Source organism: Hydractinia symbiolongicarpus, chromosome 10 (genome assembly GCF_029227915.1).
Source record: "Hydractinia symbiolongicarpus strain clone_291-10 chromosome 10, HSymV2.1, whole genome shotgun sequence".
Taxonomy (NCBI): domain Eukaryota; kingdom Metazoa; phylum Cnidaria; class Hydrozoa; order Anthoathecata; family Hydractiniidae; genus Hydractinia; species Hydractinia symbiolongicarpus.
This window is the reverse complement of record NC_079884.1, coordinates 24,993,976-25,014,325: the sequence shown is the minus strand read 5'-3', so window position 1 is coordinate 25,014,325 and position 20,350 is coordinate 24,993,976. Positions and strand designations below refer to the sequence as shown.

General features: G+C 34.4%; 4 protein-coding genes across 7 annotated transcripts; 2 read left to right on the top strand and 2 right to left on the bottom strand.

The window, feature by feature from the left end:
* Positions 1 to 457: 457 nt before the first annotated feature.
* Positions 458 to 4,924, bottom strand: LOC130613315 (uncharacterized). 2 transcript variants are annotated; one of them, XM_057434667.1, is made up of 9 exons: positions 4,794 to 4,924; positions 4,606 to 4,661; positions 4,070 to 4,121; positions 3,350 to 3,481; positions 3,188 to 3,228; positions 3,049 to 3,106; positions 2,131 to 2,187; positions 1,752 to 1,860; positions 458 to 830 (listed from the first exon to the last, which is right to left on the bottom strand). In XM_057434667.1, the coding sequence occupies exons 1-9, from the start codon at positions 4,909 to 4,911 to the stop codon at positions 578 to 580; spliced, it is 876 nt and encodes a 291-aa protein (XP_057290650.1). In that variant the 5' UTR covers positions 4,912 to 4,924; the 3' UTR covers positions 458 to 577. The 2 variants fall into 2 exon arrangements, with proteins under 2 accessions (XP_057290650.1, XP_057290649.1); XM_057434666.1 differs by lacking the exon at positions 4,794 to 4,924 and having other exon boundaries at positions 4,606 to 4,787.
* On the top strand, positions 4,896 to 7,267 carry LOC130613316 (uncharacterized). Its single transcript, XM_057434668.1, has 4 exons — positions 4,896 to 5,087; positions 5,694 to 5,866; positions 6,421 to 6,648; positions 7,052 to 7,267. Exons 1-4 carry the CDS (start codon positions 5,035 to 5,037, stop codon positions 7,105 to 7,107), a joined length of 510 nt encoding a protein of 169 aa, XP_057290651.1. The 5' UTR covers positions 4,896 to 5,034; the 3' UTR covers positions 7,108 to 7,267.
* Positions 7,268 to 8,245: 978 nt separating this feature from the next.
* Positions 8,246 to 16,933, top strand: LOC130613312 (high-affinity choline transporter 1-like). 3 transcript variants are annotated; one of them, XM_057434664.1, is made up of 8 exons: positions 8,246 to 8,311; positions 10,945 to 11,253; positions 11,460 to 11,567; positions 14,163 to 14,467; positions 14,847 to 14,972; positions 15,297 to 15,450; positions 15,764 to 15,999; positions 16,236 to 16,933. In XM_057434664.1, exons 2-8 carry the CDS (start codon positions 11,061 to 11,063, stop codon positions 16,737 to 16,739), a joined length of 1,626 nt encoding a protein of 541 aa, XP_057290647.1. In that variant the 5' UTR covers positions 8,246 to 8,311; positions 10,945 to 11,060; the 3' UTR covers positions 16,740 to 16,933. The 3 variants fall into 3 exon arrangements, with proteins under 3 accessions (XP_057290647.1, XP_057290646.1, XP_057290645.1); XM_057434663.1 differs by lacking the exon at positions 8,246 to 8,311 and adding an exon at positions 10,243 to 10,346; XM_057434662.1 differs by lacking the exon at positions 8,246 to 8,311 and adding an exon at positions 10,592 to 10,691.
* Positions 16,934 to 17,382: 449 nt separating this feature from the next.
* On the bottom strand, positions 17,383 to 20,114 carry LOC130613314 (D(2) dopamine receptor A-like). The gene is made up of 2 exons (XM_057434665.1): positions 19,616 to 20,114; positions 17,383 to 19,029 (listed from the first exon to the last, which is right to left on the bottom strand). Exons 1-2 carry the CDS (start codon positions 19,688 to 19,690, stop codon positions 17,572 to 17,574), a joined length of 1,533 nt encoding a protein of 510 aa, XP_057290648.1. The 5' UTR covers positions 19,691 to 20,114; the 3' UTR covers positions 17,383 to 17,571.
* Positions 20,115 to 20,350: the final 236 nt, after the last annotated feature.

Here is a 20,350-nt window from a genome sequence, read left to right as displayed (position 1 = left end):
GAACATACGGCGTTTCAGGACGCAAAATATATCCCAACCATGTCTCTGATCCGCGACGTTGTGACGTGCGCGAACGATCGAGACCTAGATTCGCACACTCTCACCATCGAGCAAGTATTGGCAGAGCCATTCGTAAAGGTGGGTGACGAAGCCACCTCAACAAATGGAAATCGAAAGAAAACCCATTATACTCAAACCGTTGACATATTATGTGTTTTGTAGGAGACAAGAAATATCTTATATAACTATTTGCGGTATCGAGCTTCGAACTTGCCTACCACCTTGTCTCATTATATTACGAGGCTGTAGAAGCAGGATTATGCTTCCATGTTTAAATTGCAGTGGTTCAGCCAGTAAACATAACTAAAAAGACTTCTGAGGACATAAACAGCCCTAACCCTAATCTTGTCCCCATGACTATTCTACGCAAGCTGTCCAATAAACAATATAAGCAAGCTTTTAGGCCATGTTGTATCATTTTAAGTCCAGATTTTTCATAAATAAAACTACACAACTTTTTGACAAAAGTGCACATAACTAACAAGACTTTAAAAAAACGCAAAGGCAAAAATCGACGTCACTTTCTCCAATACCCGTAACAAGGCTCGATTGCGGCTTTTTCATCCAATTTCTCTAATTGTGGTTGTGGTTTTCTGTACGGTTCGTTCCACTCAGGATGAATGACAAATTCATGCGGTAAATTCCATGGTGTGTAGTATGATAATGCACCTTGATTAAGTGGTATAACGTGATCAACAAACGATGTGTTTATTCTTGTCTTGTCTTCGCTTGTGACCGTCTTTACGAGAGGAGTAAGATGTTGTTTTTTCCTGGAAAATAAAACCATTATCTTTATACACTTAAAACTAGGATATAAAATAAAACCAATGCTAAATCATACTGGTGGTACAAGAATACTGATTACCAAGTGGTAGTTAAATGTCCTATCGTGGAAAACTTAGTCACGAAAGTTCTTCGTTGCTATGTTCTCGATAATGCTGCAGTTATTGAATATTATCAGTAACAAAGCATTCATACAATAGTTCTTCCGATTTTTCCTTACGAAATTCAAACGAAATATAGCGAATCGTGCGACATTATACAAAAAGGTGGGGTCCATTATACAAAAAGGTGGGGTAAATAACTTTTCGTTAATTTTGTAACAAAACAAGACGATGCTTAGACTTCTCGCGTTAGCTTTTTTACATTTGGGTTGATGCAATAATATTTTGACAGTTTTGTAACGAAATGAAGGATTTAGCGCTTTTAACAGTGCTAGTCGTCTACCCGTGGATAAGTCCACATGTTCGCCCGCTTTTTTTATATATCGCATTTCGTCTTTCCGTAACACGACTTTTCACTCGCGCACAAACAGACGGACGGAATACAGCTGTTATTAGAGAAAAAATATAGAGTGTCGGCCGCCTAATATTCACAAGCGATTGTTTTTTTACTCTACACGCTGAATACATATATCGGGAATTTTGTTCAACGAAGCCTTTAAAGGTCTAAGAAAAAGTTCTATCGTTTTTGACACTTCTCTAATAAAATATTTCTACGTACTATCTATGTCGCCTATATGTTCTTCGCACACAGTAATTTTAAGCATTAAAATTTCGTTTATTGGTTTTTTGAGCGCCTTTGTAAACTTTGTTTTCGCTCACATACGATATCAGCTTGGATACAACGGTTTCGAAAATTGCTGTATCGGTCAAGTCTATTTTATGTGTGATGTGCCAACTTGAACTTACTGTTTAGTGTTATCATTATTTCCACATCTTGAGCAGAGCTTTGGCTTGATGTTCTTGGGACAAAGATTTGGTGAAACAGCTGAGAGCAAGTTTAATGCTACATTTTTCTCTAAAAAAAGGATTTAACTTGTTCCCAAGTAAACCTATAACTTCACAGTCATGCCAATACACATAGGAGTGTCCGATGATTAAATACTGATACTTGGATATTAATACACCTGTACAATGTTTAATCTTTAAATATTGTTACAATAAAGCAAAATCTTTGTAAACTCAGATTGCCATTTCGACCCCAGAACACTTTATGTCTTTTTATACGAAGACAACGAGGCGAGTTTTTCAGATTTCACAGATGGAGCCTATTTTTAACTTGACTCACCCTTTTCCGTGGCAGTTGCAAACCATTGTCTGATCTTCTCCTGCTGCTTTTCAGTGTCTACATGTGTGTTTAAAAAATTAGAATTAGCCTATAATTAATTAATTTACTCAAACTGCAATATAGAACAAAATATATGTAAACGATTTGCACGTCGTTAGTTGAGACTATGTGAACTGCAAATGTGCCGCTTTGGCAGATACCTTGCGCACATTACAACCCTGGTATACACATGTAAAGCCCTTGGATTTAAGAAAAGTTCTGATACTGACCAAACTCGTCCCCAGCGCTTTTTGTGTCTTTTTTGTTCAGTAAAGTAGGGACGAGTTTGGATACTGACGTCTTAAAAAAAGAAAATCAGCCTATGTATCCAAAAAATTTCTTGGTCCACTGTGAATATCTACAGGTTTAGAAAGCGTGTGCATTATATGAAAACAAACCATCTATGGGGACTTCCGTTTAAATTATCCTCCTTCTGCTCTCTTATCCCGGCCGCAAATATTTTTTCAAAATTGTAGTCGTACAGTCCAAAAATAAAGTCAAACCCAAACCGGGCGCCCTGTTAGTTTGAATTTAGAAAGAGTATTAGCTCCAGAGCGGCATAGCTGCTTCCTATTATTCTTTGCTTGGGATGCTAACTTGGAGTTGCTGTATTTCGATTTGTAATATTATGAAGTTTCAATTTAACACCAAATGAGATTTTTTTTCTTCAGCAATTCACCTCCAGAATAAAAAAGTGAGACACCAGAATTTGTAGAGTTGTCTAATTAGAAGGTGCAAGGTATAGCTCTTTCCTTCTTTATAGGGGTAAAAAAATCTAAATGCTGATAAATATCATACAAGCTTTTTTATAAAGAATATGCTTATAAAAACATCAGGCTGGTTCTTTTAAAAAAAGCGTGTACTTGATTAATAACTTACGACTTTCATTTGACGAGTGAGAGGTGCGCGAATCTCTTCTACAGTTTAATTCTGAACTCTAAAGACAGACGAAAACTTAAGATACGGCATCTGTTTCTTATTGCGTTTATTGCTTCGATAAGACAACTTAATTGGTTACCTTTGACGTGATTGCTGTAGTGCGGCCGTCAATTGAAGGGACTGAAGAATATAAGACTGATTATGTTACTATGTAAAAGAACAGCAAAACAAAATAAACGGCGACAACAAGACGCCACGACGACGACGGCGACGAAAGCCAGAAAAACAAAAACCTACTCACGAAGCGAGTCAGGCGAGTTTATTACTGGTAACGAGCTTGCTGTTTGCGTTCTTGTTATGTGTTTGGTTCTGTTAGCTTCCTTGTATCGCAGAGACAGTAAAGTATCCAGTGATCTGTTGGTGCGTCGAGAGACTAGAGTGGAAAAATTAAGAGAAACAAATGACGCAGAAAGTGAGCGTCGATCGTGCGATACAGCGAGTTTTAAAACTGTTACACAACTTCGTGCACAGGTTGCAAATTCAACTCCGCTCAATGCCATTTGAAGCAATCAATCTCCATACATTCGGAGAGTATTAAATTTAGTTACAGGCGAAAAGATGTGCCGATCTAGCCGTCACGAAAATTATGACCAAAAATTATTTCTTCTTTCTTTAACTTATTTGTGTTGATGAGCAAGTAGTTATACACAAAATACTTATTTTTTCTAATTGATTAGCGGAAAAGGTTTAGCAGAAAAGCACATGTTTAAACTAACCTTGACAACGTTGTGACAAGATATAGTGAAAAAACACATCTTCAACGTTGTAAAACTCTTTGTAAGCAGCTGTTTAATTAAAGGTTGGTTTTTAATAATTTTTCATGCTTAATATCTGCATTGGAAATATAGGTATTGCGGTTTTTTTTATTATATAGTAAGAGATTATTAATAGTACATCTATAGTATAAATAGAGTTGGAGAAAAAAGTTAGACTAAAAATTACACGCTGTAATACATATTACCTGTGGAAGCCCTGGAAGATGTAGTGAGACTGGAGCCTTTTCTTTCTTTGTCCTAAAGGAGAGAAAGACACAACACCTTTGCAACTACATAATATTTAAAATACATATGAATCCAGAATCCCGATCATTCTAAGCTGCAATATGTCACTATTCGTTTGATATTTTAAAGCTGTGTTTACATAAGTTTCAATCAACTCCCCACTTGTAAAGTGCAATCTCAAATAGAAAGCAGTTCGTTTTACGTCGTTACAAACCTCGTTCCCAAGGTATTGCATTTTCGATTATCCCACTGCAAGAATTTATCACGTGAGGAACCTGTGTTATGGTTATTTATTATTGACAGCTTTGTAATGAGGGCTTAAGAGACCAAGAGACCCTGGGTGGGTGCATTGTCTAAAGTGGATAAAAATTTCATGCGGCACTCTTGTTTTTGCTGACCATATGATCAATACATATGTGCAGTAGCACTCACTTTCTCTTCGTAGTTTTACTTTGCTGAATTTACTTGAAGTGAAAGTCCTTAACATAATACTTACAGACAGCTTGGATTGTGCAATGCTACCATTTTGTTTGTGTACATCACGTGTTTTATCTAAACGAGTCGGTGGAAATATTCTCCCATATGTAGCTTCATTTTTTAATTTTCGTAGCCTTGCTTCATGAAATGCAGGAGTTAAAAAATATCTTTTGTTTCGCTCAACAAACATTTTACACATTTACTTACAGAAAAATAATTGAGACATTTTTGTTAGTCTTGTTGCTAATGACAACAGTATTGATATTAAAATATCTACTGTTGTTTTGGGAATTGTAATTCTTTCATGCGAGGCTATACTTTTCATCTAAATGTCAATAACAACAGTGCGAAATGAAATTTTACATCAAAACATTGTAAGAAAAAGATGGCGGATATATCTTAAAGCTCATTTCGCTTGGATAATTATAGTAGCTACTACACGTAAGTCATGGATTTTAATGATATTCAACTGCAAAGAAGTAAAAACGGTAGCCTGCCACAGTAAGTAACCGAACTTTACGTATAAATAAAGAGTCTGTCATTTCAAGGAGATGCGATGGAATTTAATTCGTCTGGAAAAGAATTTAATCAGTTCAACAGCTTTAATTGACGAGTGTGTATGCATGTCTTCTTTATAAAAGCAGCACTTTATTAGAAAATATAAAACAAAGAAAAAAAAGCAAGGACGGAAGATCTAAAAAGAGAAAAAAATTTTGAGACATGTTTTTGACTTTTTGTACGAAAAACGTGATTGAAACTAAATTTAATTTTGATGGGCACAGTAGCCTAACTCGACAAAAAAAGATGTAGCAACAATTAATATCAGTTTAGCCTTCACAAAAAAGAACTTGAACAAAATTGAGTTTTTAAAATTTTGTTGTTGTTTTTTTTTTTTTTAAAAAAAAAGCATGTGACTTACGGAAGCTGAAATTTGAGTTTCCTGATTCAAATATGTGTTTAAATAGATACCATTATTACATATTTTTAATCTTGTAACAATTAAATTTATTTGAAATTAATACTGTTACATTTTACTACTTTAACTACCTTTGTTTACGAAAAATATCTATTTATCTAAAATTTAAGGCACTTGTCCTTTGTCTCTAGCCTTTCAAACTGGTCAAGACATGAACCAGCATCGATAAAAAGAAGTGATTTGGGCAACACTGACCACTGGGCGAAGACTAAACACAAAAATGTGACATTGTTTACAACTGGTGTTGATAAAAAGACACATTTTTATCCAGGGGAGAGATACCCGCATGAAGTGCCCCCAAAGAGTAAGTAAATATGTGGCCTTGCTGCAGAACATGGATATATGGCAAATATAGCAAATTTAAAATACTGCGAAGTTTGGTTTCCGAAAGATAATCGTATAGAAGAAATTCGCCTTCTCCTCCTTCACAAAAGTGAACGTAGTTTATTTTATTCACTATTTTATTAAAAAATAAACTTTTTTTTCTTTTTTCTAAATTTCTAATTTTATTTTTGTGTTCGTCAAATATTATGTGATATTGTATTTTTGCCAAAAACATAGGAAAATACACAAACAACTCCGAAGAAAAACTCTGACTTTTAAACGTGTGATATGGGTCAGAGAGATTAAAGGGAATACAGCAAGTTGAAGTATCATTAATTACGTATAAAAGATTTTCAAAAATATATTACTTACAAAAGAATAAATAAAGAATGTTTTCAAAGAAATTTTCACGGAAAAAAATTCATTTTGTTTTTGTGTGGAAATCCTTCTTTCTCCAATTTTGCAAACTCTAAAGTTTGTGAAATTATAACACAACTATAATGCGTGCTCGGTTTGTTATGGTTTATTTTTTAGCTGCTTCAACTTTCATTACTCCTCATTTTCAAGTAGATGGTAAAATGAAACACATTGGAACTATCACCTTCACTGACTTGCTACTCAAAGAACTTAATGGTAATTGGCCTGGAGATTATCAAAAAACGCGAATTGTTAACCCCCATAACATCAGGACCAATGCTAACCGAAGAGCAAGGGACGGACTTGAGTACTGGTATAAAGATCCTATAACATTGAAGCCAAAAGGTATCATGTTTTAGGCTAGCTTTTTACTCAAGCAATCCGCAGTTATAAGTCTTACCTATAACTGTAAAGGCGATACTTTTGAATGTTTATAATATAGCAGTCAGGTGCTCAAATAAACAAACCCAACGGAATCTAAAAATAATAAACATGACTCTTTCATTCTTCGTTTTTTTATGTACTTACAAGCGTTAAAATCCGTGTCCTAAATTTTAATAACAGCATCATCTTAAAAAAAAATCCACAGACAAAAATATCCGAACTCTAGGACGCTTTTTTCAAGGGAAGGAAGGGAGGGGGCGTTTATTAGAGGGGGGCGCTTATTTCCAATTTTTTCCTAACCACGGGGCGCTTATTCGATAGCGGCGCTTAATCTGTCGTTTACGGTATTGTATTATGTTTTTAGCATCCAAATCATGGATTGGCAACGGTGGTTCGATCATTGGAACATCGCAGAAATGAACATGGCTGAAGTAATTATTCTCTTTCAAATTGATCTGGAATTCACCAACCTAACGAACTTCATTTTGTGATAGGAAATAAGAACAGAAATCAACAATTTATTTAAAAATTCACTTTGTAAATATATTACTACAGTAAAACTCACTTATTTTGAACTCTACTATCAGCATTATATGTTTCACATATACATTTGTTTCCGAATTGTATGAGTTTTAATTTTACTACGTCATCGATACAAAAGAAATTGATTACGCAAAAGTTACAATAAACTAACTTTTTTGATTCTTTTTTTTTTTAATTTTATTCCTTTCTAAGTTAAGTGGTGCTAACTTTTTTTCAATATATTTAATGTTACCTCAGATATGCACAGGGCAACTGAATGTGAGGCTGATTCAAAGAACGTGGACGCATTTCTAATATTTTGTATCGATTGATCTCTGTCCGAAAACGAGGCCAAAACAAAAAAAGCTTTGCCGGAATAACTATTTAAGAGTCCTTGTTACCTTACAGCATCGAATTCCCAGTTCGATAAAAGAGTTTTCTGAGACCAATTAGCATGGTTACTTCTTTATAGTCCTTGTCCGGAGCTTTGCTCGACAGACCTGATAAATCTATAAAAAATTAAGCTCATTAGCTTCGTATATGATGTACTGTAAATGTATTTTTAAAACCACTGTTTCCATGCGTGTTCTATGGCTGTAAATTAGCTGCGTCTGACTAAATGTACTTGATGAGTTCTCATTGTGAAGTAACCACTTGGTGTTTTTTGCGATTACTTGTGTTATTTCTAGAATTGGTATTCTTGTTCTGAAAGCATTTCCATGCTGCTTAAAGAGGACTATTAATAAAAACTATCGGCAAATCAAAAAGCAATCACAAGCCACGCCACGTCTGCATCGCACGAGATTCAAAAATGACTAAGGACTTGGGGTAACGCAGGAAAGCTGAATACTAAACAACCAGTCGCTCTATTAAACTTGATTATACTGCACATATAATCGTCCTTTATATGTTATACAAAAGTGACGCGTAATTAACCTTTGTTTCCCTTGACGCATCTTTTGTTACAAATAAGACAACGGGTAAATTTATGAACAATTAAAAATTTTCTAATTTCTTTCTAAAAACTTTCTTATTATTCCTGATTTCGTTCGACATAAACACGACAGTTTATAATAGAAAAAGGAAAATTAGAATTTATTTGGTAAGTGTTATTTCTTGTTTACTGTCTGCAGGGCGTTTTTTATCACAAATTTTAAATTTTAGCTCAAGCAGCATGTTTTTATATAAGGAATTGAACAACAACGGTAATAACGTTGATTGCCTATGTTTCTACCCATGCAATAATTTATAATTTATTTAAATTAGAATGCAATAAAATCCCAACTAATGAAATTACTTTATTTTATCATTTCTAGCCATTTAAAATCGTAAACAAAACGGTTATAAACTACAGAATATTATTATAGAGGATGTATTGTAGACTGAATTATAATCCAGTTTGTATTTTACAGACTCTTCGTATTATTACACAGATCTTATTATAACTGGTATTTCTTAGCCTGTTTACCCCTGGCACAAGTCAACGAAGAAATGGTTCATTTTTTAACAAAATTTTTAATTTTAAAGCATGAAAAGTATTTACATTTGCATTTTAATTCACAAATAAGCGATTTAGTCAACTAGTTACAGTTGTTTACACTTAAAGCTACCATTTTGATTATTTTTTTCCCGACAACAGTGGAAAATCACTGCCTGACCGTGTTACATGAAAAGGCTAATAGTGTTGCCATGTGATTATATCTTGGCGGGATATATATATATACCGATGTACTAATACTTAAAACATTTTTTAGGAAATACTGTGTATAATGTCATTAAATTTAGGACATGTTAACACTACTTTGAAAATGATCAAGGTAAGGAAAACATTATAATGACGTCATTGGGATCAGAAGTGACATCATTTTGTTGGATCATTATTTTTTTCCAATATGTTTTTTAATCCAGCCCTGTTACACGGATATCAGGAAGTTTAAAAACAATAATAATAATAGGGTTAGAGTCATATAAACGTGTCAATCTCAGCTATCCAAACGGTATTATACAACTTCTCACTTTTTACCCAAATTTAGCAACAACAATGCACTAGTTTTTGTCACATACGTTTTCCAAAAGGAGGAGCAACAACACTACTATAAGTTTTAAGTACAATCTGCTGAGCTTAAATTACAATCGGTTGGGGTTTAAGATGTTCATAATGTGTTCTTAACTTGAGGCCATATGTCATCCTAAATATTCTTATAAATTAGAAGAAGAAGACTTTTTTTACCAATTAATCCACGGTAATATGTCACAATTGCAAATCAAAAGTTTTTTTTTAATTTAAAATTTTTTTTTCAAGAAGTCACGAGTGAACTGTCCCCATAATGTATTTGTTTTGTTATAAATAAGGATCACCTTCATAAAATTAGTTTAAACGTTTTCTTTATTCCCAACGCTAAATCTTAAGAAGTTTATTTTAATAGTGTATTTTATGCCTGGCTTTTAATAGTGTATTTCAGCCTAGTCCATTTTTTGTATATTGTCTTTTCTGTCTTCTGTTTAAAAATCATAAAAGAATTAGGACCACAGGACGGCAGTAAGGTTACTTCTACTTTGTTACTATTTTCAGTAATTTTACTCAGTAGGCCCGACAATGGCGGGGCCTCCTTGTTCATCCAATGACGAACAAAGCTCCATAAATTTACAAAATCGTTCATCAAACTGAAAATCTGAACGCTTCATGTAAGGCGTACGAAAGTCCTAGGAACGAAGTTGCTTACTTCCTCTCTTCATAGCTCGTGTGGTGAGCAATCACTTTATTAAAAGAATGCTTAATTTGCAAATAAAAATATTTTCTTATCTCAACATTTTTTAAAGAATTGGGTTGCTGTGTTAAATATCAGCAGGACAATATTCGTTCTCAAATGCAACCTCGTCCCCAGGACCTCTTAAAAGCGAAAAGAGGTCCTGGGGACGAGGTTGCCTCAAATGAGGATCAAATATTTAAATTAAGATTAGGAGGCTAGCAAATTAATTTTGAAATTGTCATCGAGAACAATAGCTTAAAAATTGGTAGTTAAAGCTGTTGCCATGGCAGCTATACTTTGTTATTATTTTTTTTAATGGTGATTCATTTGTGAGAAGTAGTTAAAATTGAAAACAAGTTTGGGAGCGTTCCGCAGGATAGTTAGTAGGTAATATTTTTTTTAAATTGTCTTGTGTATCTCCGAGATAACATTGTGTGTAGGTTACTTCTTCTTACCCTGTTATCTTTAACGAGCGAAGTTTGTAAACTTAGAAACCAAAAGATGCTGCAACTAAAACGAGCGCTGTCGTAACTCACCCGTTTTTTAATTTTAGACCTTTCCCTAATACTGTGCTTATACTTGAGTAAATTTATCTGTATTTATGAGTCAAGATACTAAAAATAAATTTTATACGGATTGTGTTTATTCCACTAGATTTTGCCGATTTAGTGGGTTCAGCATGAAAACGATAAAATATTAAAAAAGGAAAAGTCTCCGAGAAAGTTTTTTCCGGTATTGTATAATTTTAAACTTACAGAAAAGCATATATCTGGATAAGCTCGATATAATTTTATCCTAATACTTTTTGGAAGCCGTATAAGTATTTAGTGTAAACATAATGTTAGTTGGATAATTTTAACGAAGACTTAATTTGGCGAGATCAAAAAGTGCGCAGAATAATTTTAATAGACTGTTAATTCAAATGTCTACTAACAATTTTTGTAAGTGAATCAACCAATTTATTGCCATTCTTTTTTCAATAAAGGTCTATGTTCTACAACCGTTTAAACACCGCCCTGCCAAAGTTGGTCACGGAAGACTCGAAGCAAATTTTTAAGACGTTTTTGTCTTAGAAAACGACTACGCATCAAAGATACCAAGATGGGTGTTAACGCAGGGGGACTGGTCAGCATAATTATCTTCTATATATTGATATTATTGGTTGGAATATTTGCAGCTTGGTATAAGAAACGGCAAAACCAGAACCGGGGAAGTCAGGCAGCAAGTGAAAGTGAAGAACTGATGTTAGCAGGGCGTGATATTGGAGTGTTTGTAGGAATCTTCACAATGACTGGTAAGCCGGCAAGTTTGGGTTAAATTTTCGTCCTTTTGATGCCAGCTTTCTTATTTCTAGTGTATTAATTTTCCGCAATACCTTCTTTAATTCAAGGAGTTTGAGAATAAATTTTATAAACCTATAAAAAATTAAAATGATTGGTAAATTAGAAACAAAGAAGTTAAATGATCCGAAGAGTAGAAAAAAAATAATTCTTTTTTTAGCGACCTGGGTTGGAGGTGGATACATTAACGGGACATCAGAAGCTGTGTATACAAATGGTCTTGTGTGGACTCAAGCACCTTGGGGCTATGCCATGAGTTTAGTGATCGGTAAGTAGAACTCATTTTCGTTTGTTGTCAACATTTGAGGACAAATTCACGATTAGCTCCGAAATGAACTCAAATGGCACACCCGACATTTAGTTACGCAATACAGTAGACGTCCGTTAATTCGAGCACGCAAGGGAATAAATGATTTGTTCGAATTACCGAATGTTCGGATTAACGGAAGTTCAGAAAAAACAAGAATTTTAATAAACGTTTAAGGGTTTTATGCTAATATAACTTTATTATAACTTCACTAAAACTTTTTATAAAATCTTTGTTGTTTGCTTGCCGATGGGAAAGGCCTCCAAATTCCTTGTAAACTTCATTTTATTGGAAATGCCAATTTAATTGATAAATTTAAATAAATTTTGCCACCTGATGCAATAAAAATGAAAACATTTTTTATTTTTCCATAAGATTTTATTTATCGATACATAAAATTTCGAATTTACGAGCATAATACAGCCTTGGGATTAAAAAAATTGATCGAATTAGCGAAATGTTCGAATTAGCGAATTTCGAATTAAGCAGCTGAAAATATAAGACTTCACTAAACCAAACTCAAGGGACTTGGAAATGTGTTCGAAATAACAAAAAGTTCGAATTAAGCGGCATTCGAATTAACGGACGTCTACTGTATGTAACTTAAAAATTGGTTTGTTTGAATTAAATATTAAGGGAATTGAACGCAATTGATTTCGCAAAATTAGCCAAATTCTGCCATTCAGACTTCTGAAGAATTAAATTCCCGCTAAAATCTGCCAATGTTTCGGAAAAAACATGTTTCCGATTCTCAATAGGTTTTGTTGCATGTAATGTAAAAGCAAAAATTAGTCGAGCAATCACTAATTCTTAACTTTAAAATCTCAATGATTTATGTATTCAAGGAGGTAGCAACCAAAAACGGCAAAAAAAACTTACCTTGATCTCCAAAAATCTGGTGTTTTCCTTGACGAAATCTGAAAATGAATTAAAAGCATTCGCAAAATTCCCGATATGTTTAGGAAGAGAACTATCCGCAAAATTTAATCCGTTGAAATATTTAAAAAAAGCCCACCTCGAAATCAAATTCCCGCACAGCTTATTACCGGTAACGTAAAAATGGAAAAGGTCATTTAACGTTAAACAAGTCTAGAAGTTCCTCACTTTGCGTGCTGTGATTGGCTAATGTCGATCTTAAGGCTTTTTGATGAATTTAGTAGCGGCTTGGTGTTATAATGTAATAACAGCTCAGGAGCCACGAGACCTAGGGACGAGGTTGATGATTGACTCCTTTTTAAAGGAGAGGCGAACAAGAAACTATTTTGTGGCAGCCAGAAAATAAATTCTAAGCGAGAGAAAAATATATATAGATTTCTAAATCCTAAAAGCTGCTAAGATAACTATTATAATACCAAATAAAAAAACTATATTTCACGACTAATTACCCATATATCTTTCTAACAACATTTTTACAGATTCCATGGCTGTATGGGGTGAAAATAAGTAGGTTTTAAATGTACTTTTTAGTAAACCTCAAAAATAACATCTTTTACTTGATATAACCATGAATATTTTATATACTATAGTAGTAACAGCTTTTATAACCTTCGTTTAAACTTCTTTGAACTAAAGAAATATCTGCCATAACCAACAACAATATTTTTTCATGTTTTGAGTCCCTTTTCCACAACATACTACCAACTTCCAACGATAAAGTTTGTTATCATGAGATGGCGCCAAATTTGAATAAATATACAGACCGGAAACCTTCAATAACAAATCGAACGTGCAATATGGTGGCTGCTACTCCCCCCTACCTTGGTTTTTTACTTTCTTTATCTTTACTTGCTATTTTATTGCCAAGTTAAGTAGTACAAAATAATAAAAATATGTTCTTTACATGTTATTCAACACTTTTGCCATTTTGATCCTCAACTTTTTCTTATTAAATCACTTTGCGTACATTGATACCGTGACCATCACAATAAAGAGAAATATATCCCATTGTTTTTTAATTTAGCCACCCGTTTGACAAATGCGTAAAAATAATTAATTATAAATAATTCAGCACTCACAAAAATGTAAACAAAATGATAATAGTTATAGTTTATGGAGCAGGCGAGCAAGCCAATCAGTCTGGTCTTTAAAATCAACACTTATCATAAACTTTTATTTAGTAGCCGTGACGCAGCGCAGTTCGCCTCTCCTTTAAAGAAAAGAGAACGAATTAACGCTGACATTTACAATGTCGACATGACGATATTTTTTGACAGTTCAGTTTATTCGATGCTACACTATCGGTATAAACAATAAGGCTAGTAACATTGTATCACTGTACCGACCAAATTACATAAACATACACAAATTATACTTTTTATAGGATAAATTTAAGCACAAAATAATTGAACGCATCAACGTTTGTTTACATATAAGGCATTGTTGGTTCTTAGTGCAGTGAAAAAAGCAAAAGTAAAAATTGATTCGTAAAAAATAAAAGGACGCTTGATAAAAAAAATCAGCAAAAATGGTCAGTACAAAAAAGTCAGCAAAAACATTTGGGCAGTACATAATGTTAGTCACTATTGTATGTGTCCAAAAACCTATTTTAATCTTCAGGTGGCTTGATTTTTGCTAAACCAATGAGAGAAAAGAGATACGTCACAATGTTGGACCCTCTACAAGAAAAATTTGGAAAAGTAATGGGAGGATTCCTCTACATCCCAGCATTGTTGGGAGAAACGTTTTGGTCAGCAGCCATATTGTCCGCGCTTGGTGCTACTTTAACCGTTATTTTGGATATCAACATGGATTTGTCCGTTATCATATCAGCGTTCATAGCAGTGGGGTACACGTTCTTTGGTGGCCTGTATTCAGTGGCGTACACGGATGTAGTTCAACTGATTTGCATTTTTATCGGACTAGTAAGTTAAATGAGTCAGCAAAATTTTTCCACATCAGATTAAGTGGATTAATTTTCGCGAAAATCAATTTGTGGGAATATTTGCGATTGCTATCTACATTCTTGAAAATGTTTCTACGCGAAATGACTAGAAACTAAAGTTCTCCGCTAAAATTTTGCGGAAATGTTTTCTCTCCTTTTTCTCCTTGTAAATTGCTAAATGACAAGAAGCGTTTTAAAGTCAGTTAATTTCTATGGTTGCGTTCTTCTGCTTGTTGCAAAATTTAATCAACTTCCTATTAGATGTTTTTCTATATGTTACGCGCACTTGAAACTTTTCAAGCATGTTTTTATATTTCTGTCATTACGGTAGGTGCATATTCACCGTTGCTTTTTTTTAGTGGCTTTGTATTCCATTTGCGATGACTCACGATAATGTAAGTAGTATAAGCACAACAAAAGATAGTTGGTTGGGAGAATGGGATAGTGATTATACAGGAGTATGGTTTGACTACGCTTTATTGTTGGTAAGAAAACTTTTTTAACTAACCCTGTGATGATAACGATTTGTTAAACAAGCGTGCTTAAATTGTTAAAAATGGTAGCCGACTTACTACAGGTATACACGAAATAGAAATGCCAGGGGTATGTACACGCACGATAATCTAAAGACCAAAATGTTCATGGCGGGAGAACATGTGGATTCTTCCACGGGCAAACAACTCATACCAATTTAACGAGATCTAAAATTGGTACCAAATTTGGACGGTTTTACCTAATAAAAACCTACGAAATATTTTTACATTTCTTTTTAGTATTCTGTGTAAGATTTGACTCGTATTTGTTTACAGATGTTCGGTGGAATACCATGGCAAGTATACTTCCAACGGGTTTTATCATCAAGATCTGCGAAACGAGCACAGTTTCTGTCATTTATAGCTGCATTTGGATGCATTGTTATGGCCGTTCCCGCTGTTCTGATCGGCGCAATTGCAAAATCCGCAGGTAATAAACATTCTTTTTACCTACCGTGCGAAGTCATTTTTGCCAAGTTGTACCCGCAGAGAAATTACTAACTTTAAGCGGCTGTATCTCGAGCCTTAAAGAACGGAAAGAGGTCCAGTTTATCAAGGTCTACCAAAATCAGTCTTCTAGTTCTGCTGTAATAATTTAGTCGGTAAAAGTTGCGACTACCGAAAGCCATTGTTAATGCGGGAGAGTTAATAAAAAATAAATCTTGTCACTGAGCTTAGGAAAATAAATACAAAACGTTTTTCACGTCACATTGATTTTTATAAAATATTCTATCTCTACTCAGAATGGGATAAAGTTGGAATTCCAGCCCGATTTTTAAAAAATGGAACAGGGGCTATTCACGAAGATCACTTACGCCTGGTTTTACCACTCGTATTGCAATATTTAACGCCAACAGCTGTTGCTTTTGTTGGATTGGGCGCTATCTCTGCAGCCGTGATGTCATCTGCTGACTCCTCAGTTTTATCAGCAAGCTCAATGTTTGCGCACAATATTTACAAAATGGTTTTCCGCCAACAAGTAAGTTGTAATTTTATCGAATTTTCTTTTGATTAACTTTCAAAGGATTGCAAAAAATCTAAAGAGCAATAAGTAAAGTAAGGAGGCCAACCTCATCCTTGTGTCCTATAAGATTTATTTTGTTAAACATTCCTAACAATTCTTGGAGACTAGGTTGTTAGGAAGCCGCCCTGTTGGCAAGACTAGCCGTATAAGCTTATTTTATACTGTATCACATCTTACTGTCTATCTTGCAGGCTACTCCCAAAGAATTAGTATGGGTGATCCGTGTTGGAATCTTTGTTGTAGCAGCCATTGCTACTGCTATGGGATTAACAATAGACAGTATATACGGCTTGTGGTACCTGTGCTCGGATCTTGTCTTCGTAGTACTTTTTCCTCACCTCCTTTGCGCTGTTCACGTCCCGTTTGTTAATATCTATGGATCCATCACGGGCTATATATTTGGATTACTTTTGCGTCTCGGTGGTGGAGAGCCGTTGATATCTTTAGAACCGTTTATTGAATATCCCTACTACAGAAATAGCGAACAACTCTTCCCCTTCCGTACCTTTTCAATGGTTGTTACTCTGGTCACGTTAATCACAGTATCTTTGTTAACCAACTTTTTGTTTAAATCCGGATTAATTCCTGCGAAATACGATTTTTTAAAAGCGATGGAGAGACAAGGGAAACATAACGAGACTCAACAATATGAACTCGATGTACCAAAATACGACAATCCCAATTATACCAATTAGTGTTGAATCATCAGAAGTCAAATCAACAGAATAGAAATCTACTACACATGTGTCAACACTAGAACAAAATAAACTTACTTTAAATAATTTTCCAAAATCAGTCATGTTGAGAAATCTTTTGTATATACACAAATTCGTGTAGAAAAGCAACAATATCTCATTGCACGCAATTACACAAAGATCCGTTTTTTGTACTCAGTAGTTATTGCTACCAACTGAAAAATTTTCCCCTCGATATGTTAATCCACCAGGGCGCACTTTCAGCATTATAAAGGTTAAAAAAAACGCCCGCCTTCTTTCAGACACTTTAATTTTAAAGCGCATCAGGTGAACGTTATTGAATATCGTGGAAAAAAAACGATGTTGTAAATCATTTCAAAATCACAATAAATAAAAAGCTCACACGTGAATATCCGTTTTAAAAGCGCGTCTAAAATTTAACGTGAAAAGAATAGAGGAGAGAAGAACTTCTGGTAGTCTTATTGTAAATAGGTGATATTCTCCGTTACTGAAGTGAAAAAATGTTTAAAGGGCTACGCAAACTTTATCCGACGCAAGTTTGGCCGATTATGTGTTATATGGGTAAAAAAAAAGCCGGCTAAAAACTTCTAGTCGGTAAAAAATATTAGTCGACTGCACAAAATTCAGTCACTTTGCACGGGCTATATTTCACCAACGTGGTCACTCTTTTTTAACTCATCATACATATAAAAATATTGAATAATTTCAAATAAAATAATAAAAAAATGGGTAAAAACTAGTGAGGAAAATCTGACGAATAACTTTGTCCCGATAAGGTAATCCTTCATGTAGATATAATTTCTAACATTTTTCACGCCGGACTAACTCTGTGCTTCCTCGATAATGAAGGTCCACAAGTACTGATAATTGTCTTAAATGCTTTTCTCCATTTTGAATTCATTAAAATATAACACGCCGGATTAAACGCTGAATTAGAATAATGTAATATTTTGAAATATTTCAATAACTCGATATGTACTGAGTTGCTAGCGTCGAAGGTTCCGTTATAAAATTTTATGTTCATCGAAATGAACGGCGTCCATAAACATAAATAGATTGCCATAACAACAGTCAACATTAAAGTACCTTTTAATTCCCGACGCAATCTTCGCAGATGGCCGACAATTCTTAACGTTTCTCTTCGCAATACACTGTTTTGCCGACGTACTGCGACATTTCGAAGTACAAATGTTTTAAACTTCGGACGTGACTCAACGGATATGTCTTGTTTACGAGGCGAGATTTCACCGAGTGCAGGAATATTACGATTTGCGTCAGTACTTTCTGTGTTTTTCTCTGCACGAGTAGCAAGCTGATTTTGAATAATCGAGTCATTACTCGTTAGTTCTGCTACGACAGAAGGTTTATAGTTTTGTTGCAATTTCAGAATACCTGGAACTTCTTCAGGAACTAAAGAAAGATTTCGTTTAAAATCACACTCTAGGGCATTTTCACAGATTTGCACGGATGGTTTTGCTTCGGACGACTGTAACACAAAAGCAGCCTTCTGAACAGTATGTTCAATTTTCGTTCCAATGGGAGAATTCACCTCCACAGCAGAACACGTAGTACTCGTACTTCGAATAGAACTGTTTAAAGTTGATGCGCGCCTGATCCGTGGTATTTTACGAAAAAAAGATTCCCTGGTTGACCTTGCCTTTTTACCCTGACGTTCAAGCGTTATTATTGTATTTGCGTGACGTCTAGCCACTACTGCAATGCGAATATGACAAAACAGCATAAGAGAGGTTGGTACTGCGTATGCGGCGATGACAATAAACAATGTATAATGCAGAACAGTAATAATCAAACTCAACAGAGCACTGGTAATAGCAAACAACCAGACAAAGACCGACACAAATATAGCACCATATACGGACATGCTTCTCTCGTATTTGTAAGGGTGCATAATAATAAAATAACGATCACATGCTATGGCCGTCAGAGCAGACACAGAGACTACACTCGACATGATATCCAACACTGTATATATAGAGGTGGATACGGTACCAGGTTGCCAAGAACATACATACAAGGCGAAGGCTAATGGTAACGGTATCAAGGAAACAAACAAATCAGCGACAGACAAACAAGCCACATAGACATTCGTTGGAGTACGAAATTCTTTAAATTTATAGATAATGATTAAAACCAGAGCATTTTCAATAATTGATAGAGTTATTATGATGATAATGACAATGCCATCAAACACATTGCTTGAAGATGGTTCACAAACCAACTCAACATCACTGGAATTCATCATGGTGTCCTGTAAACAAAAAAAAACAAAAACAAAAAAAAACAAATTTTATTACTAATACATAAAATTTCCATATTTTCTTAGGAGTCACGCTTGAATCGTTCATGCAATTAAATTTCCGTCCATCAGTCTAGCATAAAAAAGCATTTGCACAAATATTTTATGTAACGGCAGTCTATGAACTTTTTTTCAACATGGTGGTCACAGATAAAAAAAATTCGTAAGTTCAGGAGAATTTAGCAGACTTTTTTAGGGTTTTTGGGGTCAAATTTTCAGGAGAAAACACTAAAAAACGTATTAGCTAAAATAACTCCATATTTTAGGAAATTTTGCTAAAAAAATTAAGTTACTAATTATTTCTTGTGTCAATGGCAGAGAAGCTGATATTTATGCATCGCAGTGAGTATATGAATATAATTTGACAAATGAAAACATAATAAAAAGTGACTATTTAGAAAAAAATGTTCGCACAAAATATTTTGTTAGGGTACGTAGGTAGCGATTAGTATGAAAAAAAAGAGAATTAGTATTCAAAAACGCAACTCGCTTTACAAAGCCATCAGTTAACTTTCAGAATCGTAGAATCAACACTTACATTTGAATAAATATCCCCTTGCGACCTAACTAAAACGCCAGTGCAAGACATAGCCAGTACATATACAGATGACATAAGGTGCGTAAGAAGCTCCCCAACGGAGCTAAAAAAACTCACGACAGGATGTAACAAGACAATACGGTACAAGTATCACAACGGTGTTAAATTCATGTTAAAATTAACAACAAATCGTTATAGCTTTCAACCACCATGGTTCGCTGCAACGAAACGTCTGTTCAAAGCTTTCTTAAAAGAACGACCGAACATTATTCCATAGAAGCCATCTGTCTTAAGTCAAACAGATTCATTATGTGTTACTAAGGAATTTAACATCTTCAGAATGAGTCTCTTTGTACTTCGTAAGTAGGCAAGCTGAAAATGAAGCAGTGAAAAGAAAATATTACCACGTCCAAAACACACGACGTTAAAATCTTACACAATAGAATAGAAAATATTTTATTAACTAAGTGAAAATATTGTAATAGTGATAGAAATTTACCTGAAAACGAGTGTAGGCTGCTCTGCTGGAAATTCTAGTTTTATCAATTCACCAGTGGCCACGTCATAGGTGCTTTCGAATTTTCTATCCTTGCTTAAAGGCTGGTTTATACGTTTATCGATAAAAAATATGAACGAATTCTACTTTAGCATATGATCAACGTTGCTTAATTCGTCCAATATCTTTTTCTAAGTAAAAATCCTGTCGTTACTATGGTTGGTGAAAGTTTTCACTTT